Below are 26,053 nucleotides of genomic sequence, written 5' to 3'. Positions count from 1 at the left end.
CATGCTCATTAGGACACAAATATCTTGTGTTTTATTATAAATAAATTATTGTCAGTCGTGCAACTAGCATTTTGGCTGTTGGAACAATTTGGTTTCTGACGAGTGGCCTTTACAAGCCACCAGTGTCAGCCATCCCCTTAGCCTTTGGTAAATGATTATAGAATTCATACATGTGGGCAGAAATGTACACATTACAGTTTTACATAATAGGACTATAGGGTATAGTGTACATATCTGTATAGTTCTTAAAAAGAAAATTATGAAAAGAAAATAATTATTGTTACCCTGACTCTCCTAACAAATATCCCTTTTTCCAGAGCCTCAAACTTGTTTATGTATTTCAGCTGTTGTGCATAAATAGCTAAAACATGACAAAATGTACATAGATTAAAATGCACCAAAATCCCACTGCTCTTATGATTCTGTCAATTCATTTGAACATAGGAGGTGGTGCAACAATCTAGCAGCATAATAAAGTAGCCTACTTATTAATATGTTTTATACTTTGTTTTAGCCATACAGCATTGCATTTCATTTGATATATTTTTTTGTGAAACTGAAAGATTGCTTTTATCATCTATTTTCAGATAGAAAACATCACATCAACATAGCCACCAGGTGGCAGGTCCACTTTACACTTTACAGCATGAAGTCCGTCTTACATTTGCATTCTAACAATACCAACAGATGGCAGTGGAGTAGCAGGAATCATTCTGCCACGTAACTAATGTGCTGTTGCTATGTGTAGGGAACATAGTAAATAAATGCATTAGTTCATGAGCCTTCTGTATGCTTACTTTCATAACGGGACAGGATGAGGCTAGTGACTAAAAATAAAATTATTGGTTGAAATCACTGTACAAAGACCACGACAAAGAAATTGTGTATAAAAACTGCTATTCCTAATACTGTAGCTCTGATGTGTTTAATTTTTTTCTTTTTAAATAAAATAAAAAGATAGACATCTAATAGCACCAGATTATTTTTGTTGTACTCATTTTAATCTAATCATAATATATTTTGTAACTGGTTTACTTGATTTTTGTATGACATGTATTTAATGTGTTCTTTTGTTGTATTTCAGTTGTTTAAAGTCATCCAAAAGTAACACTTGTATTAGTGTGGGTCTGTCTTGAGTAATGTCCCAGATGACACATGAAGCGGCTTTCGGTTCTTCTTATGCCGTGAAATGATTCCAGTCTCCCGCACATGTTCCCCTCAATCATCAGCCCAGTTGGTATGTAACTGGCATTTTGACATATTTACTTTCTTGTGTTTCTGTTTCACCGGGCCATGCTGCACATTGCACCAACGTTTTCCACACCACCAGGGCAGGACGTCTATGACCCTGTCACACTGAACAACCCGCTTCAGCCGACCCATCGTTCGCAACAAAAGACTGGGAACATTTTGTCCGTGAAACCAAACTAAAGACAGCCAAGATCACACAGGGAGGAGACACGGGAACAGTTTTTTCCCCCTCAAGCTGTGGCCCTCATTAACTGAACTGTCCACACATCATCCCTCACACCCTACAACTGTTAGTCCTCGAACTGTATAAACCTCTTACATCACCACATCCCTTAAGGAACACAGCAACATTATGGGAAATGCGCTTACTGTCTTCTCCAGAGTCCGACAAGATGGATACCAATTTCCTCTCTGCGTTCAGTAGAAAGCTATCCGACTGCAAGCTAGGCTAGTGGTCCGTATCCGCTTACATTTATTTGTGCTACGCTAGGCTAGCTTGCAGCTGGCTAGCTTTCTACTAAACGCACAGAGGGGAAATTGATATTTATCTTCTCTAACTGGAGAATATGCCAAGTGCATTTTCCATCATGTTGCGGTGTTCCTTTAAGTTCAATAGTTAAGGTTATTACAACGATTGTGTATAAACTCTACAGTAAGATAATTATTTCCACCCAGCTGCAAATTATCTGTATATTCTATTCATTATGCTATTAAAATACTGTAGACTTCTCAGTTTTTGTCCTTTGTATGAACAAGCAACATTCCTTTTATGTACTTGGCAATAAACCTAATTCTGATTCATACTGAAAAACAGAAATGACCAATGAAATGCAATTTAAAAACTTTATTTAAAATGTTCATATGCTCACAGCATTTTTAGATACACCCATGCAAAATAAGTATTGCATGTGTATCCTAGTAACAGTGCAATTAACGAGTAAACAAACAATTTTGTAAAAAGATCATTGAAAAAAATCTTCAGGACCAAAATACCTCCTCTTATACAATATTCATGTAGCTAAAGGTAAACTGGGATAGGAATAGAAAACGGGTCAAAAAACACCAACCCTAAAAAAAAAGACGACATCCATAGCCTACCCTGCTTTATGCACCAGGAGGGGTAGCCCCCTGAAACGGACTGGAAGTAGAACAGATGCAGAAGACTGAACAGCACCCGCTTCACTTCGGCACTCACGTTATAATGGGTGCTACTGGTCACATCGGATGCACGGTTCAAAATATGTGTCAAGGATATTTTTTCGGCTCCATAGAAATACACTGGGAGATTTCCTTGCAACGACTACAGAATGCAATCCCTGTGCTTGGGTTTCTCCTGTCCGGCCGTTCTGCATCCGGTTCCAGTCAGTTTCAAGGGTGGCCACGTCTTACAGATGTATAGGCGTCTGATAGCATGCAACAACAAAAAAAGCAATGAGAGCATAGCCTCTCTCTCGGCCAAATGTCTCTCTCTCTCCCTGTCTCTGAACCGGTAAAGTTTGACATTGGTTGTTGCTTGCGGTTTTCCCATGCACCCTGCGCATAAGTAGGATAGCTTTCTTACTTTGACACACAAAAATAAGTGAGGTGTGCCGTATGAAAATGAAAAGGTGCATGAAACGCTTCAGAAAAAAGCCTTGCCTCTACATACCCTCATCCCTGAAATAGACAGGAAGTAGAATGCACGCTGAACGGCACATTTGTGCTCCACTTTGTGGCTCATGGAGCGGGTAGGGATCACATCTAGAGTCCAGGGCCCTCATTTATCAATGGTGCGTACGCAGATATGTGCGTAACCCGTGCGTACGATCATTTCTAAGCAAAGTGTGGGACTTATCAATTTGAACGTGTGCTTGGCTTTGTGCGTATATTTACGCACAACTCCGACCGTGCGTACCTGGCGCCCGGTGGTAGAATATGAATATTGCAACGCGGAAATAAGCTTCCGTGCATTAGTTTCAACACTGGCGTGTTCTGTATGACCCGTAATTCATTATAGTTCATTGTAAAATAGCGACAGTAGTGTAATTATTGTCAAACCCTATAAATATAGCATTTGGAATAAGTCTTTCTTTCCGAATGAATGCAGCATGGTTTATATATAGGGTTATCGGAATACTATGGGGTGCACTGACTGCGCTCGCGGGGGGAACTGTTTTCAGAGATAGCAGATAGGAATGAATGAGGGGCAGTCTAATTGCAGAGAGAACATAATATTAACTAGAGTCCGCTATACCCGAGGCACCTCCTTCATTTGTACTGCAATCGTACCACCCATGTAGCTGTCAAAGCTCCATCGCAAATGCAGTTATGTGAATAGAAAGGGATTCCACTCAGTGATGCGCATTTGCCTGATACATGTCGTTGCTGCATGCCGGGAGGAAGGCAATGCTGCATGTTTTCAATTCATTAAATAAAACGGATACTTTTTGCAAGGGTTTACGGACTGTCATACAAATATGTAGTTGGAATCAACCAACTACATACTGTAACTTTTCAGTGCACGTTTTTATTTACATTGTGACAACAGCCTTGTGAGCTCCCGCACACAGACATGATGGAATTCAAGTTCAAGTTTGTATTGATCACATATAGGCAGGCTACACATGGTGTAGGCTAAATGGCAGTGAGATTCATTGTTCTTGTATATGCTCTCGTATTATTGTTTATATAGGCTACCTAATACCGACATCAAAATAAGCCTCTACAAATCATATGCAGGTAGAAAATGTACGGAGAATTTTAATCCCTGGGTATTAATCGAACGAAACGAAGAAAAGGCATATTCCAGCGTGGTTATTAATGACACCAATGGCAAACAGTGGTTAACGGTCTTTATTAGTGTTTGCGCTGCCCAGGCAGCAATGGTCTTTAGGAAGTTAATAGATATCATATCCGACATCACCGGACATGTACATGTCTGTCAGCCTGTTGCGTATTTCTCCCATAACACGCTTCGCTCGGCTTAGTCCACTTTTCCACATTTCATGGGGGTGTTTCATTACCGTATATGGTTAATTACGGGCGGTTCTATATGCAAATACTTAAAATCGTGCACGAGCGCGGAGCGTAGAACAAATGGTATTTATCAACACGGAGTGTGCGTAGAACCTGTGTACGCACGTGTGATAAATCCGGATTTTTCTGTACGTACACACATTCTAAATTATGTGCTTAAGAATGGAAATAGAACACTTTCTAAGCATTGTTGATAAATGAGGGCCCAGGCTATTTTATTGGTGCACCAAGACACATTCTATAGAAATACACCGGGAGGATTCACTCGCAGAGACTCCAGATTGCACTCAAAAACCCCATTCTGTCTTTGGTCTTGTTGCACCAGCATGTACCTCGCTCACGTCCGGCAATTCTGCCCCTGCTTCCTGTCTGTTTCAGGGGTAACAGGACAATTGCATAGTTAATCCACACTCAAAGCAGCATACTGCTGTAATAAAAAAACTGTAAACATTCAGGATATATCCTGAACCTGTAGAGAGCACCCATTAAGGTATTTCTGCATATTCAGCTGCACCAAAAATCATGCTGGTTCAAACAGAAATGCAATGCCTCCCAAGCCATTTCTGTAATAAATCCAGTAAGATGCCCAAGATGCCTCCCCTCCTTACTCCTCCTCCATTAGTGCCCAGGCCTCCTCAGCTTTCATGTAGTACTGGTTGGCCAACCGGCCTTTCATTGCCTCCATGGCAGCGTCTGCAGCCTCTGTGAACATATCACCTGTAGAGGAAGAAAGAATGACCAGTCAGAGTGTAGCAGGAGTGACAATGTTGCTGCTTCTTCCATGTCGGTTCTAAGTCTAATCATAGCACACCAGTGTTTGTCTGGTGCATCCCGGCAGATCTGAGATGCCAGAATCAACCGTTGAGCATTCTGGGTCTAATACCGCTTTTCCAACTCATTGTATATTGCTATTGCATTTTTACTGTTACATGCCAAACTTCTTTATTTTTTTTGTACTCTACTGTGCTGTATAATGACAATACATTTTAATCTAATATAATCTAACCAAAAAAGTTGTGGATAGTACCTGGTACTTTTCTTTTTGGTATCGCCTCCGTCAAGGTTCCAAGCGAGCGGAGGTGATACCAAAAGGTGACGTGAAAACACTGCAGCCCCTAATTGGTCAGAGAATGGTCACTTGTAAACACAACAGCACCATTGTTTTCTTATCAACCAGGAAATGCTCACATGAAAATCATATTTGAAGTTGATCATTCTAGATCTAGACACACGATTATTTGTTTCCACCCTCTCCCCAGAGGAAAATTGGGAAGAGACATGAATGGTTCGGATCTTCATTCCTTAAAATATCTTTTTCAGGGAACTGCAAGGCATTGAGCAAATAATTTCTTATTGTGGTACCAGCCTTAACATAAGCATGTACTCAACCTACTCTATGGCACGGGAGATACCTTATGTAAGGTGCTATATAAAATAAATTTATTATTATCATTATTATAAAAGTATATTCTTTGTACAATTTAGAATTTTTTGTGTAGAATCACAACATGTCAAATGTCCTACCTGCTCCGTTTATGTGCTCTCATAACATCTAGTTTCTCTCTGCTCACCTGCTCTCTGGGGGTCTGCGGTGAGGTTGTGGCCCCCCTCCATGTACATCTCTGCCTCCCGGGCCAGCAGCAGGTGGCGAGCCTCTTCCTGCAGCCCGTGGTACTCTCCTCCCTCGTCATAGTCCAGCATGTTTAAGGCGGTGTCGTACCAGTGCAGAGCCTCCTCCCAGTCCTGCTTTCTGTGGAGATGAAAGGAAGGAAGCAACAATATCCAAACTCTGTCATGAACCAAAAAGAAACTTTGAAATGTTTTTTGTCTTTGCACTCTCCTTTATGTTTGCAGTGATGATGATAATAATAAAATTATAAAAATCCACTCATTAATCATTTAACTATTGAAGGCGAGCTTAACCTCGTTTAATTTGAAGCTGCATCCTTTGGTTTGCCAAGGATTGCTACTTTAGAATCACAATCAGAATCAGTTTGATTTGCCAAGTATATTTACAAGGAATTTGGCTTGGTGCTTGCTCACACAAAGACAAAACAAACGCACCTCGAATAATAAAAACAACAATTTAAATAAGAATTAGATTTGTTTTTATTATGGAATTCTATTTTCATCCTAATGGACTGAGGCAACAAAGTGGTTGATGCAGTGGCACACAACGAGAATTCACTGACCTCTCGGGTGGCAGAATGATTCCATTATCGAAGGCTCTGGCTACCACGATCATGCTGGGTCTGTCACCGGCCTCAGCCGCCTGGAGTAGGTACTTGAACCCCTTCATCCTGTTCCCCGCGTTGGCCTGAGGACACAGCAATAACACAAACACAATCAGAGTGCATGATGGGGGCATACAAAGAATTTAACATGTTTGTGAAGGACATGGGTGAACGGTGACATGACCAAAATGTACATGTATGAACAAACATTGTTACAGTTTGACCAGGGGTGCCAGTCAGGTCTAAGCCTGACAAAGCTGAGTCTAAATCACAAAACCATACAATGGGCTCATGAAATGTGAGCAAAACCAACACATGCCACCTAAACACCTTGTGAGAGACGTCTCATACTGACCCACTTGATTATGCAATGCGGCCGGCAACACACAGTAAAACACACTACACACACCGACAAAATGTAATACAGACACCTAAACTCCAAGCACCACAACAATGGAAATAAGCTCTTGGGTTTTATTGTAGTTATCCTTTTACCAATTTCCAATTAATTGATTCCTTATAAAGAATTTCAATCAATGAAAATGTACCTCTAGCTCTAGCTCAGACAGGATGTGATGTGGTAGCTGGAGACAGCACTGTCCCATGACTATCATGGCCTCCAGTTCTCCACACATAGAAGCCCTCTCCAGATGGTACATGGCTGAGGTCTGGTCCCACTGCTCCTCCTTCTCACAGAAACGTCCCGACTCGTGGTAATGCACCATCGCCAGGTGGACCTGGGTAAGGTAGAAGAGGACATTCACAGTACAAGTGCTAGTGTAGCCAGGGATGGAACCCTGGTATTTGTGACCTCAAAATAAAAATGTCTGGAGAATCTGCAAATGGGCGTACCCCTAGTATGTAGCGTCACAATACATAACAGTAAATAACCGAAAACCACACTGTTCATGCTACCTTTGTGGGTTATTTTCTATCCATAAAATGACTGGCTAGTGAAATAGGGAATGTGTCAGTTACATTTGGTATCAACAAGACAGTGTGGTCAATAGAATAATTCTGAATTAAATCATTGAAAACCCCCTACTCCTTATCAGCCAACATCTCAACTGCTCTCACCTTTCCCAGGACCGATTTTCCGACCCTCCTCTCCTGCAGCAGTAAGTCGAGCCTCTCCATCTCCACAGCCACACAGGAAGGCCGGTGGACATTGGCGTGAGATGAGTGATAGAAGCCCCACCTCTCCTCCGTCATCTGGGAAGAAAATGTGAACATTCACACCCCTCTTTTTCCACCAGGTTCATGTGATGACAAAGAATCAACCCATGAAAGCAAAAGCAATCTTGTAAAATCAAGCATCACCGCAAACCACACTCGAGAGTGCTGTACACGTCCAGGAATTAATGTTCCCATTTAAATAGCAAGCCTTGACCCAGAACAGTAAATCCCCATTGGTTTGTCACCTATTTATTTTGAAATCATGTAATATGGGCAAATAAGAATAAGTAAGCACAGGCATCTGGGTATAGAGGTCTAAGGACTCTCCTACCACCGCGGAGACCCGGGTTAAATTCCCGGCAGCGGTACCTCCGGCTTGGTCAGTTGTCCCTACGAACACAATTGTCAGTGTTTGTGGGTGGGAAGCCGGTGGGAGTATGAGTCCTGGTCGTTGCAACAGCGACTCCTACTGGTCGGTTGGGGTGCCTGTTCAGCAGGGAGGGGATCTGGGGGGAGATAGTGTGAACCTCCGCGCGCGTTACGCTCTCCCAGTGAAACTCCTCGCTGAAAAGAAGCGGTTGGCGACTCCACATCGGAGGAGGCATGTGGTAGTTCTACACCCTCCCCAGACCAACAGTATGGCAGCATGTGGTAGTTCTACACCCTCCCCAGACCAACAATAGGAGGCAGCGCAACGACCAGGAAGGGAATTGGCATAATGACAAAATGCAGGGATGGGAGAAGAAGTGAAAAAGGAAAAAATAAACAATAAGCAGATAGTTATGATCAAGGTATTTTCGAAAGATTTGTTAGTATTGGTTAGCGATTTAATTAGGACAGAGGGTGAGGGCTGAACGAAGAGGTAGATAGTGATTTGATTTGGTTCACTCTATTTTCACACACCGTTTTCTTTCACTCAACTAAACAGATGTGAAGAGTGGAAAACAAAAAACAGTGGCATGCAATTCATCACCTCTTACGGAGGAGGTGTAGGAAATATGGACAGAATCCGTGCTTGAAGCACATGCACGGTACATTTCGGCATCCATTCGGTTAACTAAGGCCGCTCAGGTGGCGTCATGACTCCTGAGGATGACAAAAGCGAGCTGTAGCGCGACAGGACTGCGCCATACTGCGTCGGCAGAGGCCCGGTTTTACGGGAGCCTCCATGCAGATAATCACCGATTGGGTTTCAGGTGTGTTTGCAGAGGCCTCGCTAGGGACTAGCATCGTCCTCTAGTGAGGGAACAGAAACAGAATTCAAAAACAATTAAATGAGGGGAAACCAGGTGGAGCCACATGCAGGGATGAGCGAGGGATGGGAAAATAAAGCAGGAAAGCGCGGTGTTATTCGATTATAGTGATGGTTGTGATCAAGGTAGTGATTGGAGATTATTAGCCACAGTGGTTTTCCGTGGTTTCTATTATTGAGTGCTTCAGACGAAGATCCATATAACACCGTTGTACATTTTCAGAGGAACAACGTCTTCAGACTTTATGATCTAAAGATGGTATGCTAAGAGTGTTGCGTTCACTCATAGTTAAAGACCGTAGAGGTCAGGCACTTTCTTGTGATATATCACATTCATACTCCCAAGTGATTTGGATAGCAAATACATGGGCCGTCCAAAGAAAACATCAGAACGGAGTTATATGGCTCTTCGGTCCAAGGGTTCCATAGTTTACCCGTCTGACACTGTCCTCATCCGACTCAGAATAATGCCTGTTGCAGCGGGGGCGAGCCTACATGGTGATAATACAATACGTGCATTACAAATCCTACTCTCACTCCTCTAACATGGTCAAAGTCCGCAAATCTTATGCAAAGAAAAATGTATTATTATTTATAGAATACTTATAGAATATATAGTATTATATAATATTTGTATATGATATTCACAGTACACAGGATAACACGTTGATACTAATACTGGGAAGAGGACAAAGGAGAGGTAACATGCTACTGTCTGGATTAGCTAGCATGACATTCCAGATAACATGCAAAGCATTGGCGTTCTGCCAAAAACACATAAGATAAGATACATACATTTCTTCTTCTTTTTTTAAACATTTAACTGAACATTACTGACTGACAAGTGTTTGTATACAAGCTCAGCCTGTTGAAACTCTGCTTTGAGAGAGGATATATATGGACAGGAGGTTTGAATACAGAATATGTACCCCGTCTACGTGGTCACTATGATCTCCTTCGCTCCTTCTCTCGCTGGGGTAGCCACTGTCCCCCCCGCTATCGGATCCCTGTGGACGAAGACACAAAGGCCAGTGTTGTTAACATTTCACAACACCAATGTATTTGGACCAAACAGTGTCACATTCAGTCGTAATCATCACACACAATACAATATGCACAATCATTCCAGACTGTCAACAGTCTTTGATTCTGCCAGTGACTGAAAAGGTACAGGCTGAACCATAATGCGTATATATGCCCATCCTATATTCTTATCAAATTAAGCCTCCAAAACAAAAGAAAGAATAACTAAATAAAGATTATTCACATTTGTAACCTTAAAAAATATATATATATATTATTAAATGTATATCAGCATTGTTCCACAAGTTAACCCCAACAATAGAAATACATCTCCTTTGAATCCCTTTTTAGCTTTTTGAACAGTAAACTTCCAGTGAATTGTGACTCGCCTTGTGTTCAAGGCTGCTGCTGTTGTCATTACTGTTGGATCTCTCCTGTTCATACATCCCGGTGAAGGACCAGGCTGTGAATGGTAGAAATGGTACAGTAAGATTTACAATAATGCAATGGGGGGAAATCATTACAAAATTAACTGCCACGCTGTTTTCCCATCTTTACTCAATGGCGCCAGCATTAGACAACTTTTGCGATGTTTGCGGACCCATCGTGTGTTCTGTATTATAGCTATGGAGACAATAGTATGGCTCATTTGACAGGCATTGTTTATAGTCCAACATTGACAAACCAGTTAATTTCTAGATACTTTAGTTTGTACGTTATTACACGCTAAACATCACCCCTTTCCAAAATAATCTCTTTTTTTCTAGATTGCGAGATATGACGTGTTATATGCATATGCCCAAATCGTTCGGGTTGCCCGCCTGAAACCTATATTATTTCCAAATCAAAAAGGTATATACCATATATAGATGTTTCTTCACAAAATCATCAAGGGGGGGGGGGGGGGTCGTTTTACGAAGCTGCATCGTTACCAAAAGCATGTTTTAGCTTTGGTAAAAGACGACGCTGTGATCGACACAAAAGCATGTTTTAGGTTCGGTAAAATAGACCTTACCTTAGTCAGAAGGTACTCCAAAATTAATAATCCCAGTGATCCCATCGCGATCGCAATTATTCGTGTGCATTGGGTACGGCTATAATACGGGAAACGATGGGTTCCAGGCGATCAAATCTCCGACAGATTGTTGTGTGTGATTCACTTTGAGGGGGAAGGGATTCGTGCAGCCGGATTGATTGATTGATTGATTGATTGAAAACTTTATTAACAGATTGCAGAATGGGTACAATACAGTACAGCTCAATACACAAAATTGTTAAGGGGATGCAGACCAGAGAAAGACTTTCATCTTATTTACATCAGGGTCCCCCATTTTCAATTCATCAGGACATATATGACATACATGACATACAGATAGACAGTACTGCTACATCTATACATTTATGACATACCAGATTTGCAAATACAGTAGTTTGTGATACAAAAAGAGTCCAGAAAAGAGAGTATATACATTTGACGTCAAAACTATACATTGGAGGAGGTTGGGTGGGGTGGGGTGGGGGGTTGGGTAGGAGGGGTTGGGGGGGGAAACACTGTACAAGCAAGACTGTACATTGGAATATTGACAACCATACTAGGTAATTTACTGTACATTGGAGGGGGTTGGGTTAGGACATTTACAGGGGCCAGTTTCGAATTGCAGTCTCCCGTAGATGTTCTTTGAGAGTGATTTTGAAAGTGGGTAGTGATTCACATTCCTTTACAGCTTTAGGTAGGGCGTTCCACATTGATGTGGCATAATTGCGAAACGTGTTTAGTCCCTTGTTTGAGCCGAATCTGGGTTTAACATGATTTGTGGAGCTCCCTCTGGTGTTGTGATCGTGGTATTCACTGACCTTTGGGAAGTATTTTGACATGTACATGGGTACCTTGGTCGTGTAGTGTATCTTGTAGACCAGGCCCATTGCAAGTTGCTGTACTCTGTCGTCTACTCTAAGCCATCCTAGGTTGTCAAAGTGGGCAGGGGTGAGGTGGGTTCTAGGAGTAAGGTCAAGCAGTAGTCTGACCAGTTTGTTTTGAGATGTTCGTAATTTTGTTTTTAGCGCCTTTGAGGTGCTTTGGTACCATGAGGTGCAAGCATAGTCGTAGTACCCTTGAATGAGTGCTCCTGCCAGAGTCTTCAGGGTATTCTTGTTTACCAGAGAGGAGATCCGGTACAAGAATCGAGTTCGTTGGTTGACTTTTTTTTATTACATTGGATGTCATTTTGTCACAGGAGAGATTAGCCTCTAGGATGGAACCCAGGTAGGTAATTTCATCTTTCCTTGTGACAATATTGTCACCCACTGTAACTGAGAAGCCGTCGGTCTTGCTGAGTTTGTTATTTGAACCGAAGAGAATGGACTCTGTTTTGCCCATGTGTAATGATAGTTTGTTATCAGCGAGCCATATGCAGATTCTGCCTAGTTCCGAGCTGAGGGTTTTTTCAACCTGTAACTTGTTCTTGTCAGAGACCAGCAGGGCTGAGTCGTCCGCAAACAGGAACAAGCTGCAGTCACAAGCTGACGACATGTAATTTGCATAAATTAGGAACAGTAGCGGTCCTAGTATGCTTCCTTGTGGAACACCACAGCTCACTGTGAGGGGGGGGGATAGGGTACCGTTTACCTCCACCATCTGTTCCCTCCCCTCAAGGTAGGATTGCATCCAGCTCACTGATAGACTATCAAAACCGATTGCTTTTAGCTTGTCAATCAGAATGGAGTGATTGACAGTGTCGAAGGCCTTTTGTAGGTCCAGCATGACCATGCCGCAGTATTTGCCCGCGTCCACCTCTTGTTTGATGTGGTCGTTCAAATAGAGAAGGCATGTGTCAGTGGAGTGGGATGTTCTGAAGCCAGATTGGAATTCGTAGATTAGATTTTTTTCCACTAAGTACTTTTCGACCTGTTCGTAGACTATTTTTTCCATGACTTTCGAGATGGAGGTGAGAATAGAAACAGGGCGGTAGTTGCCTGGGTCTAATTTGCTGCCCTTTTTGTGCAGAGGGGCCACCCTCGCAATTTTGAAGTCCTTGGGGACGTGTCCCTGTTTTATGGAGAGGTTTATTATGTGTGTGATGACTGGGGTGATGGCGGCTACTGAGTCTCTGAGGAATTTGGAGGGGATGTTGTCATGGCCAGTGGCCTTGTTAGGTTGGAGGGCGCTCAGTTTTTTGAGTACCTCATCTGTTGTTACCATTTCCAGCTTGAAGTCGTCCTTGTGGACCCCTAGGTTTTTGTAGTAAGCTACTATGTGTTCTACCCCATAATGCCCTGAGTGGGAGGGTAGTTTGTTTACCAGTGTTGAGGCTATGTTTGTGAAGAAAATGTTTAAGTAATTGGCTACATCCAGCTGGTCTGTGATGAGCGTGTTGTCCGTTTTTATGTTTATGTTTGAGAATCTGGTTTTAAGTTTTGTACTGCAGCCTAGTTGATTATTGAGTAATTTCCAAAGTTCACATGGTTTGTTTTTGTTTTCCTCGGTTTTGTCATTGATGAAATTCTTTTTTGCAGTTTTGATCATGGAGTTTACGTCGTTTCTTAGTCTGTTTCTTTCCAGTTTGAGTTCAGTCACGTGGGCTTGGAGTTCACTGCTCGTGCTTTTGGTAAGCTTTGACTGGCTTTTACGAAACTCAAGAGCATTTTTTGTCTCTGGTTTTCATAGCGGCCAGTATTTCGGAGTGTATCCACGGCTCAGCACGATTTTTTACCCTGGTGGTTCTTAGGGGGGCCATGTCGTTTAGTATTGTTGAAAATTTGTTTTTGAAACCAAGCCATGTTTCTTCAACCAGTGTACCATTGAGTTCATCTGACCAGTCCAGACTCTCCAGTTCAAGGTTAAAGGCCTCACTAGAGTAGGTTTTGAGGTCTCTAGATGTGACCATTTTGTGGCAGCAAGCATTTTGTTTTAGCTTTTTGCGGGTACAGAATATCATATAATGATCACTTAACCCGCATGCTATAACCCCTTTATTGGAGATCTTGGACTTGTCGGAGGTCAGAATGAGGTCAATGGTAGTCTGAGTTGATTCACAAACACGTGTGGGTTGGGTGATTAGCTGGCTGAGGCCGTGCAGATCACAAAACCTACTGAATGACTTGAAGACGGGTGCATCTTTTCGTTGCATATCCGTGTTTCAGTCTCCAATAAGAATTTTGTCTACATCCTCAACTCCAGCTAAACACCCGTCAAGTGTATCATAAAAGCCACTATGATCTGGCGGTCTGTAGATTGAGCCAACCAGTAGGGATTTCGCCCTTTCGAATAGGATTTCCACCCATACAGTTTCAATTGATGCATGATTCAGGTAATTTCTGGCGGCATGAACTAACGTATTATAGCGTCCGTGGCACTCAAAGTGTTAAGAAAACATGATTTTCTCTCATGTCAACAAGCATTTGTTATTCAACAGTGAATATCTCACTTCAGAACAAACCTCTTCGTGTGCAAACGTCATGTTACTCAAAGTAGACTATTCCATCTTCAATTACTTACATTACTTCGGCAACCTAATGGAGGTTGTTACCCTCTAGCAGTTGTACGTACCTACAGGGGACCTGCCCAAATACCCAGGTATGGAGAGAGGAGAGCCTGGGAGAACATAAGGGGAGCAGGGGATCGACTCCGTATCGCTCATGTTCTCGTCCGCGGACGAGGTCTCCGACAGGCGGGACAACAGCAGGGGTGCCCGACCCGGCGAGGCGATGTGAGGAGAACCACAGGGTTCCTCACAGCCCCTCAGCACCGTCTTGGCTGATTTCTGCATAACAATCAAAACAAGAGGAATGAGAAAGCTACCCAAAAGCTTTATGATAAATGTTGAGCCTGTGACATGTCCGTTTACCCATTATAATATTGCATGTACTGATAAAAGCTCATATGTTGCATGTTACAGACAGTAGTCTTACAAGAAGTTTGTTGGTGCAGTCCAGTTGGGACTTCTCTGCTGGGGAGTTGTCAAAGGGCGTAAGGCCCATGCTCTTACAGATCTTGTTACAAAGATGCGAGTGGAAGAACAGAGCCATGCCCCGCACACCTGAAAGATACCAGCAGTCATTTTTCACCAAGACGTTACATTCTCTTATAGATGCTTTATGTTTATCCCGTATTGGCCCGAATAGAAGATGCCGCAAATTACACCTGAAAAAGTTGGAGGTGTTGAGATGTTAAAAGCAAAGATTTTGGAGCGATATTCAACCCCTTTGCCGGTAAGCTAGCATGATGTTTCCTCGCAATCTCAAGTTTCATATGATATCACTGGCTTTGCGTTAGCTTAAAATGTGAGCCTACTGTTTATTCAAAAGACAATAATGTTGTAATGGTGTAACTATCATTGGTATTCGTTTATTTTTAAAGACCTTATACGTAAACTTCCCTCTTACATCACAACACTGTTGGGATGGAATCTTGGAACCTATACACGTTCAAATGATGGGTGGTTGGTTCTTAGGGTTCCTCAAGTTTGCTCTGAACTGGGAAAAACTGCTTTTTCCTTTGATGCTTCAAACACCTGGAATGCCCTCCAACTGAAGGTTCTCCTTTTGCTGCATTTATAATTATGATCTCCAACCACTGTGTGTCAATTTGTAACTGTCTTAACAGTTTTTTCTTTTTTATTATTGTGCATGTATGAAATTGCTGAAATTGTCTTGTAAGCTTGTCGTCACTATACATTTTCTTTACAAAAACAAAATTTGATCTTGAAAGAAAGAAAATCAAGAGTCTTGAAAAAGGAGGAGTCATCTTTAATTCGGGCCAATATGGTAATTATACATCTACTGTATACATCATATCTGCATAATATATATAATTATGACTGAGCGAGTCATAGCTAATTAAGAATCTGGAAAGAGAATAACTAAAATATTCCAGGGGAGGAGAGAAACAAGTCTTATTTGAGTAGTTAATCCAGAAGGCCAACAGAGCTGTTAATTATTAACATGGCCACCATCTTATCCTTCTACCTCAGCGGAGTGGTGATCGAGGTATGATAGTGAACTATACCTAGATTCCCATCTCCGAAGTCAGTGCCTCTCTCCGTGTGGATCTGAGGATCTGTGTACAGGTCCCCTACACCCTGAATGTCTACCACAATCAGCTGATGGGCCGAGCGCTCAAATGAGAAGTGACTGAAAGCCTAATGGAGGGAGAGAGAGAGAGAGAGAGAGAGAGAGAGAGAGAGAGAGAGAGAGAGAAAGACACAGACAGACAGGTCAATAAAAGTAGGTTTTGTGACATATTTCAAGGAATGGTAATCTCATGTTCAGACTCTTGCGTTAACATCAACATGTTTTCATTCTCATGACATTTTAAAACCCAACAGATATTTGACTGATCATGTTGATCAAGTATGGAGATAATTTGAATGATCAATTCTCTTTTAAGTGTAAGTTTAAGTTTAGTTTGTTTGAGTTTCTCTATGTTGCCCTTGTTCAATTAATGCAGTTTTATTTTCTTTGCCAAAAGCCAATAGAGAATATATAAAGTATATTATATATATAAATAAAGGGAACGATGATTCACTGCAAAATCACAGGAAAGGGAGACCTTCCTCTTAAGTTTGACTTTCTGTGCACAAACTCTACATACTGCGCCAAGAAGCTCTTGCACAATAGACAATAGAGTCCTTTCACAGAATGTTTGTACAGTTCTCTGTCTTTCTACATGTCTTCCCACGTGTTTTGCAAAGAATTTTTTCACATTGCAATGTAAGAGACAATAGATGCCATGCCAGGTTTCTATATGTTGATATATGATTCAAGATTCAAGATATCTTGTCATATGCACAGTTAAATAGATAGTTACACCGTACAATGAAAATCTTACTTTGCTAGTCACCCCTTCACACAGAAATCCCAAAATATAGACATAAACTAGAATTAAAAGTATTAAGAAAAGGTTTAATGCTAAAATAAAGAATCATAAAAAGACAAATAAAGTAGGAAAATAAGGCAGGGGTGACAGAGTAACAGTATTGCACATTCAGTTCACAGTGTAGTGGTAGAAGGATATAAAGTGCACTATGCATTGTCGCAAATAATGGTAGTAGAGGTGACAGTGAAGTCACAGCAGCAGTCAGAGTGTCTGTGTAGCGTTCATATGAGAAATATATAAACAGAAATGTAATCATTTTGTTTTTATTCCTGGATCTTGTAAACAAGTCACCATCATGGTACAGTAATACCATGCTTTTTCACATACAATACTGATACACAACATGTACAGCCATCACAAAACCGTCGAGGATTAAAACACAATAAAACCTTACGGTTTATTTCCATTGTGGTCCTCAAAGGGGGGGACAAGATGACGAGTATGCACAAATAAGACATACAAATAAAAATGTCAAGCATTATGAATATGTAAATAATAAATATGAATAAAAAAAATGCAATAACACAAACAAACACAATGTCTACAGCACACCTGCATATATCATTATCCTGAGTGACTAAGCCATTTCTTCATAGCTTGTTTAAAATGTATTTCTGAGTCAATACTTTTTATAGACACTGGCAGTTTATTCCACTCACAGGCTGCTGAGTACCGAAAGGTATTTTTCCCCATTGAGCTCTTGAATTTGCACAGTTTAATGTCAGTTAAACTGCCCCTGGTTGAATATGAGTGGGTGTCCCTAAAGCACATAAAATAATTTGACAAATATGAAATTTTTAAAGTGGTAACCAGTGGTTGGAAGAAAGAGAGAACTACACAAACATTCTGTGCCTCTATTTCCAGCAGGAGCTTCTGTGTTTCTCAGCCCAGAGGAGGAGCCGATAATGCCGTTCGTTTATGGTCGGAGGTGGAAAGTCGGAAGTGGGAAACGCTTTACCTCCGACCTACATGCACTCGAGCTACAAAGTATCCCAAGCTATTGGTATTCTGATTGATCTGAAAGCATACTAATTGTGTCAATATGTTAAAGTCATGTATGTTAAATTCATACAATATATATATATTTTTTGGTCAATTTTTTTTTTTTTACAACACAACAATCAAAGCACAATACAATAATACAAGGGACACCACAAGACAATACTTCAACAATATTAACTACAATAATGATAAGACAATCAGAAATAATAAAAACAACAATAAATACAGAGTACAAAAACATACGGAATATAAAAATATAAATATATAGAATTTAATTATATTATTAAAGACACCACAAGGACAAGGACAGTTCCTCCACCACTCCCACCCCGGGACCCCCGTACCCCCCAGGACCAGCACCCCAGACAAATTCATACAAGCTTATAGTTTTTAGATTTTTTTGTCTCACTGTATACGACGCAGGTGGCCATGTTGAAATTACGTCAAATGACTTAGACAGTAGTCATACAGTCTTTATTTATTATACTACAACTCTGTACATGTATCTGATTAGTACTACACTCAGTAGTACTAATTTGTATCACGTTTAAGTTTAGTCACCTGTACATTGTACTTTACTGCTACATTTGCACTCCTGTTGGATTTACTTGTGCTGTACTTGTGCTGTATAATGCCAATAAATTTGAATCAAATCAAATCTAATGAATATAATCTAATGGCGCTGAGACTTGAACTGGGGGTTGAGAAATCGAGTTTGCAACTAGGAGTTGATGTGCCGTTTTATATCTGATTATTGGTAAATGGTAAATGGACTGCATTTATATAGCGTTTTTATCAAAAGCGCTTTACAACTTATGCCTCACATTCTCTCACACATTCACACTCCCAACGGCGCAGGCAACCATGCAAGGTGCCAAACTGCTCAATGGGAGCAGTTAGGGGTTAAGTGTCTTGCTCAAGGACACTTCAACACGCTGCAGGGAGGAGCTGGAATCTAACCAGGGAACCTTCTGATTACCAGGTGACCGCTCTACCTCCTGAGCTACTGTCTCCCCATATTTTTCCAAGTAGGAAGTCGGAATTTCTGACCTCAAGAGTAATAATTGAACGCAGCCTTAGTCTCACCTGTGGTGTCAGCCTGATGTTGTCGTCTCTCACAAAGCCAGAGTTGGAGTTGTACTTGATGTACTTGCCCTCGATGAAGTGTTCCAGGTGGTAGAGAGGCTTACCAGGCCGTTCTATCATCTCTATGACACACATCTGCACAATGTCCACCTAAAGGTTAAAGAATAGACAATAGATTTGGTCAAACACCAGGCCGTTCTGTCATCTTTATCACACACATGTCCATGCTAGGTTTCCTGCCATTGCCCTTGACCAAGGTACTGGCATAACAACTGGAACTGATCCCCTGGCACCACACTGTGTGGCTGCCCACTGCTAAAAATAGTTAGGATGGGTCAAATGCAGAGGACTAGTTTCCCCAAGGGAATTAATAAAGGTGCAACTTAACTTAACATATCTAAGATAAAAGACAAAACAGACAATGGTTTTGTTGAAATGGAGAGGAAATCACCGACTTGTACAGGTCGATACCAGTACCTATGAACAGGTTTTATCATCCCTAGTACTTTTATCTCTTCAATTCCGTTCATGTCACGCTCTGTCCCCTGTCATGGGTTGATTTGCGATGTGAACAGCCTGCCTGACAGAGCCAGGTGAAGGCCCTCTTCCTCTGTACCTGCTTGGGGGGCTTATGGCGGTTGAACTCCTCTCCCCAGAGTTTGGCCTCCAACTGAAGCCTGACATCCTCAAAGTACACCTGTCTCTCCACGGTCTCCATGTAACGCTTGGTCACATAGTTCAACGCAGCCTTCCAGTTACCGCTGTGGGAGAAGTTAGACAACTTCTTCCTGGGGGAAAAGAAACATGGAAGAACATACATTAGGATAGTTCAGATTTATCAAGAGAGCAATTTCAATACAGGAGTGGAGTCTCAAAGAATTATGGTCGATCTATTGTTGCCGACTAAACGCAGATTTCCTCTTGTGAGAATTTACTTGGGCTTGTTAATAGGGTGGGGGTTATTCTCTTAGACTCTGGGTTATCTTCCTGAAAGGAATGTTCTGTGGGATACGGCAAACCTCCAGAAGTTGAACTGGGGGTGGAGGTGCCTCCCACTTCCTTTCAGGCGTAATGCCAAAGCAGAAATACAGCCTAGCTCTCTAAAGTCTACAGTATGTGTCCACCAACACCTAAGTACAATGACTACTAATGCTGGTTTGAATCGGAATGGGCCATCAGTTTAAGGAACTGCAACACTGCGCTCAGGAATGGCTTGGCCTGTACGGTCGTCATGGAAGACGTGGAAGACGTTATGTGCAGAGAGTTCACTCAGCTACACTGTTATCATAACTCTTTTTGGCTTTGGGAGTAACTGAAGAGTTGGTGGTTGAGTCTCTGTGGGTCTGAGGAAGATATGTGTGGAATGCAGACCTGAGTAGTGTGTGCACCACGGCCTTGAAAAACATAACCCCTCTGTTTGGTCAAAGCTACTCCCAGTGTATTCTCCACATGGCCCTATTGGTCGGAACATAGGGGCAATAACCTCTCGGGAAGACCAGATGAATGTCATTAATTTGATTATATGAACGAAAATGACTTACGTTCTGAAGCATTCCCTCATGGCTCCTCTTCCAAAAGGCTGTGAGAAACCAGATACACCAAACCAGGGACTCAAGACAAGTACCAGACATAACAATACAAAACTATTTCTACAGTATACTAGTGGCGTCATCTTATCGTTTTTGCCGATTTTTGTTTTCAAAATCTGATCATACCTGGCCAGACATCTTGATGTGCACCTGGTCTTGTGACCACTCTCCTGTGATGGCATTGTACCTGCGGAAAGCGACAGCAAATAAACACAAACAAACAATTTGCATTGAGATTTTTTATCACCAAACCCACGTACAATTATGTCGAATAAGCATGGAATGATGGCATTCAGTACACAACCCGGAGTGGACAGCATGGGACACACTATGAGGCAATAAGTGACCCGTTGTATTTGCCCTCCCTCTTGTTTAACCGACAAAAGGGTTAGTATGACATTTCCATGCAGTCATTTATTCAGTGTGCCTGAGAACTGTGCTTTTCCTATGCATCTTTCTGAATTGAAATGGTTGACAGCCCCCCGATTTAAAAATACCAAATGGGGCCAATGCTATATTTATTGTAATCAAAGTTAGATCTTAAGGCCCTTGTGTCCAGAGGGACTGTGAGAAGATGCCACCCGAGGGTCATGTTAACGTCACAGCGTCTGGCAGTTGCTCTGGTTTTGCTCGCCACATGTGCCTCTGCTGCAATCGTTTTCAAACAAAAAATTTGGAGGCTGCCACCCGTCTTAGCCAATGAATCGGTCGGTTTGGTGTAGTCGTTTTTGTATGCTTTTTTCCCTCCCGTCGTATGCTTGCTTCCCCCGCCCCCAAGTTATTTCCTGGAAAAACTAAGTATATATCTGGTAAGTTCCCTCTGCATGGTTGCATAAGAAAAACACAAGTGGAGTAACCAACTCTTTACTTTCTTTTACAAATAAACATTGGTCAAATGTAAAGCTGTGTTTGTATGATAAGAAATCCTAATGTGCTGATGACGGCAATCTTAACGCCCCCTTAAAAAGGGAAAATAATAAAGTGGTCAACATGAATACACTTGATAGGGCCATCCTCCTCGACTAAAGACCTTCTCTGTCCACTAATAGTCATAGGACTTTATCAACTAATCGATTAGTTGATCTAATAGAGAAATCTGTAGATTGTAATTTTTTCTATTGCTGGACCAAACCTTTTAGTAGCAGCAGGCAGCAGCATCTCCCTCTAAAGTTGGCCAGTGTCCCAGAGGTTAATGGTACCTGCAGTAGGCAACTTCAGAGAAATTAGAGTGAGTTTGCCTGCCCAGTGGGAATAGAGCAAGCCCATGCACATGCAACAAAGGTTTTCCACAGACTGCCAGAGGCACCAGCAGCTTTAAGCTGAATATATATGTGTGTGTAATATACCTATATATATATATTTACCGGCCTCTGGTCTGCTGATTGTTTTGCACATTGTGTGTACATTTTGAGGAGGAACACGATGGTGGCTGGGAACATGTTTTTTTTGTCTCTTTCAAATTCAGCTTAAAGCTTTCAGTGCCTCTGGGAGTGTCTGTGGAAAACCTTTTGTTGTGCTGCATGGGCTTGAAAAGTGATGCAGAGCTGGCCTTATTTCTGCTGGGCAGGTAAACTAATGTATCTGAAGTTGCCTACCGCAGCTTAAAACAGAACTCTAAAATGGTTAACTTGTATGTCTGTAAGATACAGTCCACAAAGATTCACAACGAAAGATAAAAGTAAAGTAGGACATAATTACGTTAATTATGCATCTGTATTGCCCTCCAGACCAAAACATGATTATGTAGCCTATTGTGTTTGTGTCTGTGTGTATCAAATTCACCCGTATGAAATGTTCGTGAGCTACACGAATGTCAACAGTAACTAGGCCAAAGCCAGATGCTCCTCTTTTAATTAGCCAACCATTAGATTTAACCAGTAGAAAGGGACGCTGCTGTAATCAGACACGTACCCTTTTAACACGTTTCTGTCGCCCAACCGTTGAGTGCTGGAAACGTAGATCTACGTTTTTCTCACGGTATTTATTTTAATCGCTATTGCCATTCATAATTCAGCGGGGCACCTTGTGCATACTGTGTCTGAGCTGGCAGACGGTCTTATACCGCCCTCTAACACCTTCTGCCATTATTGCACTCCATTAGGAACGGGGTAGTTTCTTTTCTCTACCGAGCTGCGGGGTGGGAGCGGGTCCTAAACACTCCGGCAAAACACACGCTTGTAGGGATGGTTTGGACAACTGACCCCGCCCGCCCGTTCATGTTGCAATGCCCAACAACGTCGGACAGGATCGCTGTGGATAACTGGAATGGTGATCAGATAATTGGATTCTTTTTTTTGCATTACATCAGATACAAGGTAAGAACACTATATATCAATTTGATCGTTGATCTGATATTTATTTCTACCCCGATTGAAGCTATCTGTGTTTTATGTGTGTGGCTGTTTTCCGTTGGGTGCAGGAGGGGAGGGGGGATCGGCGTGCTGGTCTAAACCACATTGCATGCTTGCACGAGGAGGAAGATTCGATAATCAGGCGAAAAATGACAACGTGTTTATTGAATTACACAAAAACGCTGTTTTCGCGTCTTTTTCCTGGAATGACTCAGAAGCACCTAAACTATATTCATATTCAAAATGGTATCAAACGGAAATGTACAGATGAAAAAATAATCAGTTTTTTTGCACGTTGACTGGAAGCAACTCACTGACACTCGACTGCGTTATTAGACCCATAGCTATACTATAAAATATAGGTTTAGCTCTACAAACTACAACTACGTTTACATGGGGTTAATGGACGGCAAGGCCAGGTCACTTCCCGGAAGGGGCGTGGCACTCAATGTGTTAAGGAAGGCAGTGAATTTCACAGTCAGAGTAAATTATAAGGCTTATTCAGCATTTCAGCCTTTGAGCACTAAATGTGGGGTGATTAGCGTGCACACAGTCCAACCTGGTCACTACACTAAAAGCCATAGGAGAAAAGAATGTCACAGGATAGAAGCATGCGTGAGTGTACACAGTGCATTTCTGGGGTAGTGTGTCTGTATTTGGCTTGGCAGTGTAACAGCGACCCAGAGTTATTGAATGCTGGCTGCATCACAGCTGCAATATCTCCCAGTGGAGAACTCTAGTACGAGATACAAATTGCTGCATTGACATTCACACATCGACATGGCCCGAGAGCCAAAAAGCAAATATTAGAAGTGGGATGGGCCCACTGTTGGGATTACAGTATTGTGAGCGTGTGCACTTGCACAACACTGTAATCCCAACAGCAGTGCCAAGCCTACAGTACATCTGATGTTTGCTTGCCTTTTAGCCTCTAGAACGCCAGCCCTAGAACTCTCTGTACCCTGCTTGTCAAGTTTCTGCTACAGAGGAGGCACAGTGAAAAGAGATGGCACGCTGCCACAGGGTCTAAACTGCTCAGCTCCAAAACTATCTATTTTAGGATTCTAAACACCACACCGCTCTGTTGCGACATCAGCACTAGAATGCTTGATTTTCAAAATTCTAATCAAACTGGGTGCAATTGTACAACTGGAAGGGTTAGTTCAAATAAATCCCCACCAACTGTATTTCTATAAACGTGATTTTTTTTAATGGCTTAGCAGCATCTCTGCACCTTTACCTTCATTGAGAATGCAAGTATTTATGAATATGCAAATTGGCGACATGACATCTGCACAAATAAAAATATGTATAGTCAAAGTTATGACTAAGAGGAATTCATCATAAAAAGATATTAAAAAAAAAAAAGTAAAAAAAAAAAAAAAAGTTTTTGAGTGGAGGGGATCTTTAAAAAGGGTCCCTAGTTTTGACAAACACAAGTCGGGGGTCAGGGAGGTTACAACTGGAGTAAAATTAGCACATGAAAAGAGAACATGAGAGCAGCAGTTCCCAACCGCAGACAATCCCTCCCCTCCCCCACCACAGTCAAGTCCAGGATCTGTTATGTAATGGTACCATAGAGGTGAGGTAAGGTTCTACACAAACGCAGGCACATACAATAATATTTATACAGAGCAATGGAATGCAAGGCGTATCTCTCTCTTGTTCATATCTATATTGGAAAAGCCCCACACCCTTTTGCTTCTGTAAACATAAGAAATCAAGATAAAAAAAAATTAAAGAAATAAATATTAATTAAAATAACCTGGACAGGTCAATGGAAATGATCTCAAGAGTGTCACTACGTCATGTGGCTTGTAAAAGAGCACTTGAATGTGTCAACAGTGAAGGTTAGCACTGGCAGCACCACTGACCTAGATCTGAGCTTCCTAAACATTTCCATGTCAAGGACCTCAAAATAGATGGCCTCCTACACAGAGACATGGACCCTCATTTGAAAACACTTTGTTCCAGGACCCCCAATCTGAGAAGATTTCTGTTGCTAGAAATTATTTACAACAGCACAACATAACTGGCTATACCTTATGTGATGAGAAAACAGTGGGGGAGAGTTAAATCTGTAAAAATCATCATGCTAACCTCTAGTGAATTAAGATAATCCTGAAGTTAGACTTCCTAGTTTTAGCTGGGGAACCCCTGATACCCCCTCAAGGACCCCCGGGGGACCATGGAACCCACTGGCCAGGTAAACACAGGTCTCGCGGAGCCATTATGTACCGTTACATCACAGACGGATGCTAAGGAATAGATACCTGTAGCGGGCACAGGGTTCCGTCTCCACTTGCTCTAGATGGAACTCTGCCCAGGGGTCAGGCATGGCCTTGGCCTTTTCTATGGCTTTTTTCCATTTTGCCTACGTCAATGAAAAGAGAGACCCGTTATCAGTTGACAATCCCTTGTTTTGGTCAGGGGAACTGGAGTAGTTGCCCACAATGCAGGATGCACAGAAAGACAACGGCAAAAGGCAAAATGACAAAAGAAAAAGAAGGAAATTTAAGATCCCACTCCCTTAGATTTCAGTCTTTCTTGCACAGCATGCAAATCAAATACCAGAGAAGAAAGATGCAAGATAAGAATCTGTACAGAGGGAAGTAAGTACACAGATCATAAAAGGATTGTTAAATGGGCTTGTCGGGGAACAGTGAAAGATAAAATAATTGTATGGACATGACGCATAAAAAAGGACTTCAGGGCAGATCGGACCCTTTCTTTTCAGAAGCTGGGTCTCTCGTCTGAGTCTCTGAAAAGGCTATTAACAATTACGCCATTATTAAACAATACGGTAATATGAATCTTTTACTAGAGTTGCCAGCCGATTTTGACAACCGCAGCATTTCTCATGACTTGTCTACGGATGTGCTTTCCTCAACTAAGAATCCTCCACGTATTAAAACACTGAGCCATGTGCCATCATGTGCTTTCCAGGCTGTATTGAGTGACACGGTTGGTTACTTACACTTGTCATTCTAGGCCAGTTTATATTTAGAATGAACAAGTTATTTACGCTTGAGGTACATTGAGGTACAGTATTTGGAGTGTCATGTTTTAACAGACAGAAGGAGGATGTTTTGCGAGGATGAGTACTAGACATTATACGGCAAGTTAAGATTCCAGTCACCTGAAAAGAGTGTGTGCTCCTCTCAGCGCTGACGTATGAAGAAATATTATCTTCACGTCAC

At 41.8% G+C, this 26,053-nt stretch overlaps 1 protein-coding gene across 2 annotated transcripts in view; it reads right to left on the bottom strand.

Annotated features, from left to right (window-relative positions):
• Positions 1-2,087: 2,087 nt before the first annotated feature.
• eef2k (eukaryotic elongation factor 2 kinase) overlaps positions 2,088-26,053 on the bottom strand; it is a 26,775-nt gene continuing 2,809 nt past the window's right edge. The window contains exons 4-19 of one of the 2 annotated variants that reach the window (XM_084323594.1): positions 25,127-25,227; positions 20,629-20,689; positions 20,455-20,492; positions 19,530-19,701; positions 18,914-19,063; positions 15,956-16,088; positions 14,860-14,987; positions 14,498-14,711; positions 10,341-10,414; positions 9,858-9,935; positions 9,363-9,419; positions 7,578-7,712; positions 7,049-7,237; positions 6,459-6,583; positions 5,838-6,016; positions 2,088-4,983 (exon numbers count right to left, since the gene is read on the bottom strand). In XM_084323594.1, the coding sequence (XP_084179720.1) occupies positions 4,871-4,983; positions 5,838-6,016; positions 6,459-6,583; positions 7,049-7,237; positions 7,578-7,712; positions 9,363-9,419; positions 9,858-9,935; positions 10,341-10,414; positions 14,498-14,711; positions 14,860-14,987; positions 15,956-16,088; positions 18,914-19,063; positions 19,530-19,701; positions 20,455-20,492; positions 20,629-20,689; positions 25,127-25,227 (1,947 nt within the window). In that variant the 3' untranslated portion in view covers positions 2,088-4,870. The remainder of the gene's footprint in view (positions 4,984-5,837; positions 6,017-6,458; positions 6,584-7,048; positions 7,238-7,577; positions 7,713-9,362; positions 9,420-9,857; positions 9,936-10,340; positions 10,415-14,497; positions 14,712-14,859; positions 14,988-15,955; positions 16,089-18,913; positions 19,064-19,529; positions 19,702-20,454; positions 20,493-20,628; positions 20,690-25,126; positions 25,228-26,053) is intronic. The other variant, XM_084323595.1, reaches the window with a different exon arrangement.

Source organism: Notolepis coatsorum, assembly GCF_963971535.1.
Source record: "Notolepis coatsorum genome assembly, chromosome: 10".
In the NCBI taxonomy this organism is placed as follows: domain Eukaryota; kingdom Metazoa; phylum Chordata; class Actinopteri; order Aulopiformes; family Paralepididae; genus Notolepis; species Notolepis coatsorum.
Note: the sequence above shows the minus strand (reverse complement) of the source record. Positions and strands in the feature narration are given on the sequence as shown.